Here is a 13,258-nt window from a genome sequence, read left to right as displayed (position 1 = left end):
AGTGCAAAGGATATTCAGATATTCACAGTCCTCAGAATCATTCATTTTATTAAATCTAGAGTTACTAAACTCCAATCTTTTAGCTACACTGGGGGAGCCCGCTGCATAAGCATACAGAAGTTCAGCAAAACCTCCTTGCTCTTATACTCTATGTCCCTATTAATAAAGTCCAGAATATTCTATACGTTAACTGCTCTCCACATGTCTGACCACCTTCAATGATCTATGCACACATAGATCACTGTTCCTGCACACCTTTAAGAATTTTACCCCTTATTTTATAATTTCTCTCCATGTTCTTCCTACCAAAATGCATCACCTCATACTTCTCTGCATTGAATTTCATTTGCCACCTATCTGCCCATTTCACCAACTTGTATATGTCCTTCTGAAGTTCGACACTGTTCTCTTCATAGTTTACAATACTTCCAAGTTTTGTGTCATCTGCAAATTTTCCCCGCACACCAAGCTCTAGATCATTAATCTATATCAAGAAAAGCAAGGGTCACAATATCAACCCCTGAAGAACTGCACTACAAATCTTACTTCAGTCTGAAAAAATACCCACCTTTGCTTCCTGTTATTCAGCTATTTTTTGTATCCATTGCTACAGCCCCTTTTGTTCCATTTTCAGCAAAGACATCAATAAAAGCAAAGTATTAAACTGGGATAAACAATGAACATAACATGCCCAAGTGCTTGTTGAAGATACTTTCAAATCTTGGCAGAACTATTTCTCAGCAATAGCAACAAGTTTCACATTAAGTAAGTAAAACAGGAATATTAATAACAAGTTAAAAAGGCTCTCAATAGGGCACATATCTCCACCATGCTGTGTTAACATTATTACAATTATACAGCTCTTCCTTGATGGTTTTCCCTGCCAGGTTGATGTTCTGCGACTACAAAGCTGAACAAAATCTTTTTTATTGGAGCTTCCATCTCATTAAGGGGGCTTCAAGCCAATCCAAGTTCAACAACCTGCTTTGAAAACTCTGCTTATATTTTGGCAGCAGTGGCAAATTGCACCATAGTTGCTGAAACAGTCCACAATATGAATGGATCCTTTAAAGAATTTCAGGAATTTGGATCTGCACCTTCACCAATATGAATCAGCTCTTCCTTGGGCCATGCCCAATCTGTGTACAGAGTTTTGATGAATTTCGTTCATTAGTTTTTGAGATATATTGTTAACAGTAAAACAGACTAGGGGCAAAGCATTATCTCCACCCACCTTCAGCAGGGGAGTGAAATGTATTTGTTGAAGTCCATAACAATTTTTTATACAGAAGAAAAGGCTCATTTTGTGTTGCAGGGAATCCACTTTTTCTTATGCAAGTGGCCTCGGATGCAATGAGGTTAGAACATAGAACATAGAACAGTACAGCACAGAACAGGCCCTTCGGCCCTCGATGTTGTGCCGAGCAATGATCACCCTACTTAAACCCACGTAACCCGTATACCCGTAACCCAACAATCCCCCCATTAACCTTACACTACGGGCAATTTAGCATGGCCAATCCACCTAACCCGCACATCTTTGGACTGTGGGAGGAAACCGGAGCACCCGGAGGAAACCCACGCACACACGGGGAGGACGTGCAGACTCCACACAGACAGTGACCCAGCCGGGAATCGAACCTGGGACCACTGGAGCTGTGAAGCATTGATGCTAACCACCATGCTACCGTGAGGCCCCTACCGTTAGAAGCGCTGCAAAAACTACAGAAGCTTTGTAAAACTAATGCCGCACTTGCCTTTTATAAAGCAACATAGACATTCTTTTCATCATTATTCCAACATTTCTGGTTCGAGCAGATAACTGACCTTCCATTCTTTCCGCAGTTAGATTCTTGGTAACTATCTCTCGGATTCGAGCAGGGACAGGAGTTAGTGGTCCACCCTCTCCTTCTCCACGTACTGTCAGAGTTTTATCCTCTCCACTCACCTCTGGGTTCAGGACAGTGTCTTCTAGTTTCTGAAATAACAGGAAAACAATAAGGTGATCAGATACACACGCACACACAAATGTGCTGAGATCCACAAATTCAGAATGCTTGGTTTCCCCGGGCACTTAAAACAAATAGACCTGGAGAACATTTAACCCAGTTGCTGTGTTTGGTGCTATTTTATAAACTTTTCATGAAGTTTGCCACAGCCTTTATCGCCATTAAAATTGCAGAAGTGTCAAGAGAAAGCAACGAATGTTGAACCTCAGAGGGAACAATACCAAATGCAAGTGCATGTCCATGAGATGCTGAGAAAGGAATGGGAGCAGGTGGCCATGGAGACCAATTCCCAGAGACATGCCCGAGGATCCAGCTGAGGTGATAGAAAAAGCTCAATGATGTGACACTAGCAGTCAAAATCCGTGAATACATCTTCAAAGGCTATCTCCAGCCCATCACAGCACCAACCTCTCATGCCACTGAATGCACCATGGCCTCATCACACACACCAGCAATCAGGACTCATGCCAAAAGGCTCCACATCACCCTTACACTTATCAAGTGCTGCTAACCTCATGCCTACATAATTTTTTATTATTGTCACAAGAAGGCTTATATTAACATTGCAATGAATTTACTGTGAAAATTCTCTAGTCACCACATTCCGGCTCCTGTTCGGGTACACAGAGGGAGAATCCAGAATGTCTAATTCACCAAACAGTACGTCTTTCGGGACTTGTGGGAGGAAACCGGAGCACCCGGAGGAAACACACCCAGGCACGGAGAGAACATGCAGACTCCGCACAGGCAGTAACCCAAGCGGGACTTGAACCTGGGACCCCGTGAAGCAACAGTGCTAACCACTGTGCTACCGTGCCACCCATCATGATATCCTAGCAGAATTAGGCCATTTGCCCATCGAGTCTGCTCCACCATTTGGTCATTACCAATTAAAAATGTCTAACTCCTCCTTAAATTTACTCACTGTCCCAGCATCCATGGCAGTCTGGGGTAGCGAATTCCACAGATTCGTAACCCTTTGGGAGAAGTAGTTTCTCCTCAACTCTGTTTAAATTTGCTACCTCTTATCCTAAGACTATGACCTCTCATTCTAGAATGCCCCAAAATATCACTGCGTCTACATTCGTCTTAAGTATTCAGCGATGGCAGGCACTTTGCCCAACTAAACTACTGCACACTCACTGACATTCTTCGCTCTCTCTCTCTGACAGGAAAAGGTGGCATAGAGCACTTGCCGAACTTGGAGTGTGAAAATAATGACCATCTCCATCACCTGGTGTGCAATGTGTCACCTCCCATTGCAGCACAGGCAGAAGCCAGCCAACATCTCAGTGCTGCAAATAGATGCTCATACTGAGGTTACATGATCCATGCTTGTTGCCATCCAGATTCAGAAAGCTACCATCATAGCTGTTGTTAGGACACAAAGGGCACCTTTTTAATCTGTAATAGGTCCTACTCTTTAATTAATTATCCTTTTGCTTTCTGTTTGTTTATAAAATGTTTTGGGGTTTTCCTTGATTTTTAATATTTTTCATGCCCTCTCTTTGCTTTCCTAAATTCCTTTTTACTTTCACCCCCATACTTCCTATACTCTTCTAAGTTTCGTCTCAGAATCTGATAGAAGCATTCCTCTATTTTTGCCTTACCTTGCTCTCCATGTGGGATCCTATTTGTTCTGAACCCTCGCTATCTCCTCCTTGGGTATCTTGCACTTCTTATAACTAATTCACCTTCAACCAACTGTTTCTCATCCATATCATTTGTAGGCTGAGCAAAGTGAGCCTTTGCTTAACTTCAAACCTTTATTCTTTGTCCTTTCTCGAAGCTGTGCTCAGTGTTTTACTGGTCCTTAGGAGGTGAGCTGGCAGGAGGGACAGAGTGGGCTGTAAAAGCATGGGATTGATCAGGTTATTTTAATGCTGACAGGAGCAGAGGTGGCGGGGGTTCTTGAACCACAGAAGCAGGCAGTTAACCTCCACAAACAAAGGCCCAATTAGAGGCAATTTTATGGAGCTGTCAGTGGGGTGTAATGTGACCACCCCCACCTCACTCTGGCATGTGGCAGCTCACACACTTGACATGTCTGTGTTTACCTGTGCCCTCGACCCATCTGCTTCATTCAGTTGACTCTGCATTGAAATATATACCATCATACGGGCACTGACAAAATTGGTCACTGCTGATTTTCTACCCTTTCATTTCTGTCTACCACACTCTCTTACTATTTTTCTGCCTTCCACTGCCTGCTTTGCATCTCTGCCTCCTGAATCTGAGAGATGCCTTTACAGAGCTGTGTAATCTCCCCGAGTCAATGCTGCCACTCCGAGCCGCTTCTTTGGAAGGACACAGGCAGAAAGCCTGATTGCATTTCTGGCAGAAGGGCAGAGGCGCTGCCGGCCCGGGTCTCCCCCACTCCTCAGGGTAGCAGCCCCAGTCCCCTTAGTGCTGAGGACCAGTGTGCAAACTCCACGTCCAGCCCACTGCTACCCCAGTCAGGGACAATTTCCCATCCCAGTTTGCAACATGGTAACTGCCGAGTTAGACAGGAAGGGGTGTAGCTGTGTCTGACCTGGATAACAGCTTCCAGCTTCTCCTCAGGACGCTCGCTCGGTGAACTCATGGAGGATCCTGGTGCCCCCGGAGCTCGGTGTCGACTCCAGCTCCGCCGAGAGTTCGGGGGGGGGGGGGGGGGGGGGGGGTTGTTGCTGGCTGACCGGGGAGAGGAGGATTGGTATTACACCGGGACTAGATTAGTAATGAGAGTATTGCCCTAAAAGGGGGGAGGGGTTATGCCGGTCGGGGGATTGCCTTTGGGGCGAGGTTGGGGGGTATTACCCAGGGGGAGTGGGTTGGGGGTATTACTCTGGAGGGGGAGGGTGTTGGGGTATTGCTCTGGAGGGGAAGAGTGTTGGGGTTTTGCTCTGGAGGGGGAGGGTGTTGGGGTATTGCTCTGGAGGGGAGGGGGCTGGGGGTATTGCTCTGGAGGTGAGGGCTGGGTTTTTTTCTCTGAAGGGGGTTGGGGTGGAGATTTTGCTCTGGCAGGGCAGGGGGGAGGTGTTGGGATATTGCCCTGAGGGGAAGGGGGTATTGCTCTGGAGGGGAGGAGGCTGGAGGTTTTGCTCTGAAGGGGGTTAGGGTTTGGATATTGCTCTGGCGGGGAGGGGGGGGTGTTTGGGGGAGGGGGTGGGTGTTTGGGGGGAAGGGGTTGGGTAACGGGAGGGTGTTGGGGTATTGTTCTGGAGGGGAGGTAGCTGGGGTTTTGCCCTGGAGGGGGAGGGGGCTGGGGGTTTTGCTCTGGAAGGTTTGGGGTGGGGATATTGCTCTGGCAGGGCAGGGGGGAGGTGTTGGGGTATTGCCCGGGGGGGGGGGGGGGAGGGAGGGGGTTAGGGGTTGCTGCTCTGTGCTCCCAGCCGTTTCGCTCTCCTCTCGCCGGCTGCTCTCGCTTCTCTTTGCCTCCCGGCCTCTGATAGTCACTGGAAGCCGCTCCTCACTGCCCCCCGAACGTTCCCCCGCGCAGGTTGCTGTGGAAATCTAACGCCCAGCTTGCGTTGCCGTGGAAACGGAACGTTGCCAGCAGCCGGTTGCCTGGAGACGGGGACGCTTTGGAAAGTTGTAGCTGGAGGGAGGGCTTCAAAACTGGCGGGATCCCGGCAGCTTGGAGCGGGATTGGCGGCAGCAACACCCATTGGAGGCAGAATAAAGGAAGGAGGAAGAGAAACATTAAAGGGTTAAAATACCAATAATCTGTAAGGTGCATTGAAGTGGTTGCACGTTGCTGCAACATAAGGCCAACTCAGGCTTTAACCGCCAATGGCACCCCTGACAATGCAGCACTCCCCCGATACTGCAGTCTAGAATATGTGCTAAACCCTTCGAGCTCGGACTCCAGTCCGCATCTTTTAACTCAGATACTGCCTGAAGTTATAAGACGCAATTCAACCAAAACATTTCTAAGTTTCATTTTGGGCGAGTTTCGCAAGTTGTTTCCAGAGGGCTTTATAGGTGAGATCCACATCATAACACCCTTAGAACTCGATTTAACGGAAAAGATTCCAAGTGCGGTAGTGAGCAGGAACAGCTGCGAGCTTCCTTACACTCAACATGACGAGGCCATCACTGGTACCAAGCTTTAATTGGTCCACATCAGGTCCGGTTTTAAGCCTATTTAACCAATTTCATCAAATTGGGACCCCGCGCCAGTGGCGACAGAGTTACCGTTTGAAGCCTTTTCTGTATTCTAAGAGGAACTATAGGATAGTTTTTACTTTTGGGGAACGCACCGCATTACCGTCGACAAATCCTTCAGCCCTGCGCCGCCAAATCCTTCCGCCCGGGTAAGTAAGTTTCAAAATTTTAGTATATCAAGCATTTAATGTTTTTTTTTGGCTAAAGACGAGCATACTACACGAAATATAAACATACATAAATTTTTACTTTTGTAGAGTAGGGGCCCCGCCATCACTTTTCTAATTGGGCCCGCAATTCCTAGCACCGGCCCTGGTCCACATAACTAGACCCCACCGGCTTCATGCCGCAAATAATGGTCCTGCCGGCTCAGGGAGCCTCACCAGGAGGACCGGCATCTAGTGCCCTCGCAAAATCAACGACATCCAATGGGCCACATGGCTGGGTACGCACCGGCCCCAGCCGCCGCCACCCTCCCAATGATCATGTGCCTGGAACCGCCCCACCCCTGCCCACACCATATCGTGCCCCAGCCCACACATGTCCAGCACTGCTACCCATGCCTGCCCCCCATCTCCCCCTCCGGGATGAACGATGCATGTAACTCACGATGCCCTCTCACTGTCCCTGCAGGTGAAGTTGGCCCACAACAGACGGGGGAGGGCCCAGATGGGTGGCAGGATGCCTGATATTCTCAGCCCCTATGAGGAATGGGGCCAGGGGTCACGAGGATGGCCGATGATAGATAGGTCACCGCCGTTGAGGTTGGCGGAGAGGTGAGGATCCACCGGTCGTCACCCGGATGACCTGTCATACGTGAATCGTTAATGCCATGCAGAGTGATCCTTCCCTTCCACTGACCAAAATGTCCATTATTCTGCATGATCGGCATCCAACGGTGCAGGCCCAGCCCATCTGGAGTGTCCCCCCTTCCAACCCCCCCCCCCCCCCCCCCCCGCCTCCCAAGAGAACACTGAGGAGGGGAGCTCCTAGGAGAGTACCATATTCATGGCAAAGCTGTCATCCCACTCTCCGGCAGCCCAGAGACACACACCTCATTAGCGACAGTGGTAGTCAGGCTTCTGGGGCACATTTTGCTGAGCACCACACAGTTGCTAATGCACATAAGATGTAGGCAGGGATGCCCAGGCGAGACAGCAGTTGAAGGTCTACTGGATCGCAGGACCCAGCTGGTGCAGTCGATAGGGTGCGGCCGTGATGTTCAGAGGGGGGTGTCAGCGACACTAGAGCAGGTCCACAGCTGATTGGAGGAGTCTCAAAGGCTGCGGGTGCAGGAGATTGTGCCAGCAAAGTGAGGCCAACATTGCTCGAGTGGCGACCGCAGTGGAGAGCCTGGTGCACGATGTCGGTAGCGTGAGTGGTGACGTCCAAGGCATGGTCAAACAGTGACGGTCATGGCTGAGGGCCTCGGCGTCATGTCTGACTCACTGGGGGACGTATCCCAGTCCCAGGTGGACCTTTCTGAGGCGCTGGAGAGCATGTCCCAGTCTCAGGTGGGCAATGAGGAGGCAGTCCAGAGCATGTCCTGCCCGCTGGGGGAACGTGTCCCAGTCACAGGTGGACCTTACCAGGGCGCACCAGAGTGTGCCCCACTCACTGAGAAGCATTGCCGAGGGCATCCACACCATTGGGGAGCTGCCTGGGCTGGCTGAGGAAGATGACGCAGGGCAACCGGGGCTCAATCCAGCTGACCCTCCATCTTGAGATGACCCCCAGGGCCCTGTGGGCACTGATCAAGAGGAGGGGGTGCTGGGTGTCAACCCAGAGCCATCCTATGGAGTGGCGACGGCAGACACCAGCTCCCCCAAGTTCTCCCATCCCCCCCCCCCCCCCCCCCCCCCCCCCGGCGCCCCCGGACAATAATGAATCTCGGATTCAGTCCCCGGACAGAGTGACACGGCGAGGCCCTCCGACCTCAGGGGCCCTAGAGAACACCTGCCAGGGGCATTGAAGGCCATGGGATGCGGTAAGCAGCAGGCTGCCTGATGTGCACCCTGGGGACACACGAGGACGCAGCAGTAGGGCACGGAAGGTTAAGCAGGTTGAGAATCACTGAGAGGGCACTGAGGGAGGAGGAGTAGAGGGGTGAGAGGGGGAAGGAGTGTTGGTAGGGTGAGGGGGGAAGGTATGTGGGGAAGGTTTTGGAGTAATGGGGTAGGGTGGCCGGCACCGTCGGGGGATGGAGCAGTGGGGGACGCATATGTACATCATTAAAAAAGGTTGCCCCTGAGAAAAATGACCCCACTACCCCTTTCGTCCACAATGTAGGCTGACCTCCAATCCCCTGCTCCTGCCCCCCTGGCATGGTGGTCCTGAAATTCTGCCCCCTTGCCCAGACACCAGGTGCAGGTGATGGGTGTGAGCGAGCACTCAGCAGACAGACAGGGGTCAGACTGGGACATAGATTGAGCAGCATAAGCTCTCAGTGGGTTATCATCACCTCCCTACCTTCGATGGTGAACCACTGACCGTGCCGATGCAGTCCTGTGATGTTACGCAGACCCTGAAAGGGTGGAACAAGATGGTTGAGGATGGGGGTTCACAGAATGGAGGGTGAAGGGGGGTAAGGGGTGAGCTGACGGATGAAGCCATGCCTGTGTAAAGCGGGAGAGGAGAGGGCCTCCCTAGCCCTCCAGGCTTGCCAGAACCTCACCGCTGAAGCCTGCCCTCCATCACTGCTGGTCCTGTGGGTCCTCCCCAGGCTTGTCCTCCAGCGTCTCCTGGTCCGGCACCTCCTCATCCTCCTCCTCAGAGGTGGTCACATGTTCGTCCCACTCCACCGCCCGCATGTCGCCCCATTGCTGTGCCAAATTGTGGAGGGCGCAGCAGACCGCCACAAAGCCGGTGACCCTCTGGGGGTGTACTGCAGTGTACCACCGAAGCAGCCAAGGCATCAGAACAGCATTTTGCGAGTCTGATGCACCGCTCAATGACAACCTGGGTGGCCACATGGGCCTCGTTGTATCGGTCTCTGCTTCGGTCTCCGGCTTCTGTACTGCCGCCTTTAGCCAGGTCCTCAGCGGTTATCCCTTATCCCCCAAGGGCCAACCGGCAATCCTGGGGTGGTCCTTTAAGAGGCTGGGGATGTCTGACTGCCCCAGGGTGTAGCTGTAGTGCAGACTCCCTGGGAAGCGTTCACACACTTGCATGATCTTCATGTGATGGTCGCACACAAGTTGGACGATCAAGGAGTTGAACCCCTTCCTGTTGATGTTGACCGCTCTCTGACACCCCGGTACACGCATGGCGACACGCGTGCCATCTATTACCCCCTGAATCTGGGGCATCCCATCAATGGCTGAGAATCCTGCTGCCCAGGCAATCTTGTTGGGCCTGGTCTATGTCAAAGTTTGTGTGGTTCGCTGCTCTGGCAAACAGGTCATCCGTGACCTCACTGATGCACTTGTGGGCTGCAGCTTGTGAGATGCCACACAGGTCCCCGCTTGAGCCCTGGAACGATCCTGAGGCATAGCATTTCAGGGCTGCAGTGATCTGGATGGCCACCGGGAATGGGTATCCACCTCTGTCTGTGAGGACATGGCACAGGTGCCACACCATCCCCTTGTTGAGGCGAAGCCTCCTGCGCATCCATTCGAAAGACCAGCGACACTTATACACCTCGGGCCATCGTCGGCCTCCCCCGTTGGGTCTCTCCATGGCCTGATGGGTTGCTGGGTCCTCTGGATGTGGGACAAATCCCTAAAAATGGGTCGCTGCCTCAAGCCTCTGCCAACACTGTTGCCACCACCTTCTCTGGTGTCTGGCCGCCTGGTCTGCCAGCAGCACCATGAGGATAGCCCCTGCGGACTTCAAGGTATCCATCCCGTGTAATATCTGGAAGGAATTGGAGTGGGTGTGAGACTGGTGACCAGTGGTGTCTTCCACCCCAGAACCCTCCATTCCCCCAGGGCTCCCCCCTCCTGTGCCACATCCTCTGCCATCCCACAGGGAGCTTCCGACACGCCCTGCCCACGCACCCCAGCCGCAACAAGGGCCTCTGGTCACCGGACCCCAGACTCTGTTCCCCAGAAACCTGCCTGCCATGTTGCCTGGACCTGCCGCTGGTCCCCTCCCTGGTGCACACACCCACCCTCTGATCGCGGAAATGTTCCTGACGCTGGGGCCCAGCCCCTGGGGGTTTGGATGTTGTCTGCTCCATCCGTGGTATTGCTTCCTGCACTGTTCAGGCACAGTGTCCAGGCATCACAGTCTGATTGGGATACTAGTCAATAACTCTCACATGCTACACGGCACGCCTATTAGCAATAGCCTTCAGCCGCACAGCCAGAAGTCTCCATGGTTAGTGGGATTTATAGGTGGTCCGGCTGCACACTCCATCAGCTGCTCACTGTGAACTGTAAATGTGCAGAACACCACCGGTCATATGGGTGCCTCTGGACAGACATAGAACATAAAGTGTAGCCGGAGGCCATTCGGCCCATCGAGCCCGTACCGACCCACTTAAACCCTCACTTCCACCCTATCCCCATAACCCAATAACCCCTCCTAACCTTTTTGGACACTAAGGGCAATTTATCATGGCCAATCCACCTAACCTGCACATCTTTGGACTGTGAAGGAAACCGAAGCACCCGGAGGAAACCCATGCAGACACGGGGAGAACGTGCAGAATCCACACAGACGGTGACCCAGCGGGGAATCGAACCTGGGACCCTGGCGCTGTTAAGCCACAGTGCTATCCATGTGTGCTACTGTGCTGCACATCCTGACCCTTGGCCGTGATCCTCGTACCCACTACTTTCACCCATTCGATACTGGCCTGGGTAGCGTTGTTGGCACCGCCTCCTCCTCCTGCTGGCAGTTGACCTCCTCCTACTGACACCCCTCGTGTAGTCCCCAGCTCTCCACCTGCATCTCCAGAGTTGGTGGGACCGCTCTTTCCAGAAGCCTGAGCCTGGATGACAACTAGTCCCTGGGGTCGGGCCATTCTCCAACCACCCGCCCCCTCAGGGATTCCTACCTCCAACTGATATACCTCAGCATGCCTGCCGTGTGCACCAGATAGTGTCCTAGGAGACACTTCACTATAATGACCCACCAAGGTGAGAGTCTCTGGGATGGTGGAGGGTGCCGGTGACAGCAGTGATGAAAAGTCAGTGTCATCGCTGAACTAGTGCTCTGGGGTGTTGCAGGGCTGCGGCTGGGGACGAGGGGCCCCAGACGGTCTGGCCTCGTCGGCAGGTGAACTGTGGGATTGCAGCTGGGAGCGAGGGATCCCAGGTGGCTCTACCTCGTCAGAAGGTGATCCTGTAAGACAAAAGACAAGACGCATGGTGAGATCGTGGGTAGGTGTGGGAGGGAAAGGGGTGACTCAGGTGCCATAGGGATATTGCAATTCATTGGGGGCGCACTTGGTTACCCAAGCTGATCTCCGCCTGGGCGACTGCCCGCTCTCCCACCTCACTGATCAGGTCCTCTGCTCCACAACAGTGATGGCCCGCAGATCTGGCAGACCACCTCAGGTCCTCTCACGCCCCCGGCAGTTGTGGGCCATCATGTCCTGGGGGACAGATAATACACAATGTGAGACACTCAGATGCGGCTGCATAGGGGGTCCGTAGCTAGTGGCTCATGTGTGCGAGGCCATGGTGGGCAGTACAGGCATAGGCGTATGATGCCACTTATCAGCCCAAGCCTGACTTTTGTACAGGTTTTGCTGCATTTAGGCAAGGACTGCTTCAGTATCTGAGGAGTCACAAAAACTACTGAATATTATTCAATAAGAACATAAGAACTAGGAGCAGGAATAGGCCATCTGGCCCCTCGAGCCTGCTCCGCCATTCAATGAGATCATGGCTGATCTTTTGTGGATTCAGCTCCATTTTCTCGCCCAAACACCATAACCCTTTATTCCTTTATTCTTCAAAAAGCTATCTATCTTTATCTTGAAAACATTTAATGAAGGAGCCTCAACTGCTTCACTGGGCAGGAAATTCCATAGATTCACAACCCTTTGCGTGAAGAAGTGCCTCCAAAGCTCAGTCCTAAATCTACTTCACCTTATTTTGAGGCTATGCCCCCTATCATCAGATAGAGGCATTGCTAGATCTAATCTATATGCCCCCAATCATCAGAAAACCTCCTCACTATGAAGGGAAGATCATTGATGAAGCAGCTGGAGATGGTTGGGCCTAGGACACTACCCTGAGGAACTCCTGCAGTGATATCCTTGGATTGAGATAATTGAACTGGAACAATCATGATCACCTTCCTCTGTGCTAAGCATGACTCACATATTGAGTTTTTACCCTTATTCTCATTGGTCAGTTTTGCCAGGACTCCTTGATGCCAAACATCATCAAATACTGTCTTGATATTAAGAGCTCAACTCAAGAAACAATCTTTTGCCCATATATGAACCAAGACTGTAATGAGTTCAGGAGCTAAGTGGCCCTGGCAGAATCTGAACTGAGCATCAGTGAGCAGGTAATTTTTAAGCATGTGTCACTTGATAGCGCGTTCAATGACCCCTTCCATCATTTTACTGATGATAGAGAGTAAAGTGACAGGCTGGTAATTGGCCAGGTTGGATTTGTCCTGCTTTTTGTGTACAGGACATATCTGAACAATTTTTCACATTGCTGAAGTGTTGGCTAGTGTAGACTTGAGAGATGAACAGACACTTCCAACACTGATGAAGGTTCAACTGAATTTTATTAACTACTTCTAACTAACTAACACACAATGACTGTGGGTCTAAATGATGCTAACTTAAACTAGAGACCTAAGCCTTGTCCGAACCAGTTGATTCTCTCAGCACGTGTTGTAAGTCTGTGCTGAGCTGGATGAGTTCTTGTTACGCTCAGAGGCAGCACCCAGAATGAGCGGGAACCGTGGTGCCCTCTGCCTTTATAGTGTGTGTATTCTAACTGGTGATTGGCTGCGGTGTTTGTACATGTTAATTGGTCCCTGTGTGTGTCTGCACCATGATATACTGGTGTATATTATGACATCCCCCCCTTTTATTAAAAAATGTTGATATAGGCTTGTGATAATAAATAGTGTGGGTGTGTGGAGAATGTACCTAGCTACGTGTGAGGTGCGAAGACATATGTACA

General features: G+C 51.5%; 1 protein-coding gene across 1 annotated transcript in view; it reads right to left on the bottom strand.

Annotated features, from left to right (window-relative positions):
• Positions 1–4,642, bottom strand: part of crocc2 (ciliary rootlet coiled-coil, rootletin family member 2) — a 328,062-nt gene extending 323,420 nt beyond the window's left edge. The window contains exons 1-2 of the mRNA XM_038817133.1: positions 4,543–4,642; positions 1,828–1,978 (exon numbers count right to left, since the gene is read on the bottom strand). Coding sequence (XP_038673061.1) covers positions 1,828–1,978; positions 4,543–4,593 — 202 coding nt within the window. The 5' untranslated portion in view covers positions 4,594–4,642. The remainder of the gene's footprint in view (positions 1–1,827; positions 1,979–4,542) is intronic.
• Between the last annotated feature and the right edge of the window lie 8,616 nt (positions 4,643–13,258).

This window comes from Scyliorhinus canicula, chromosome 13, assembly GCF_902713615.1.
Source record: "Scyliorhinus canicula chromosome 13, sScyCan1.1, whole genome shotgun sequence".
NCBI lineage: Eukaryota > Metazoa > Chordata > Chondrichthyes > Carcharhiniformes > Scyliorhinidae > Scyliorhinus > Scyliorhinus canicula.
This window is presented reverse-complemented; position numbering and strand designations above follow the sequence as displayed.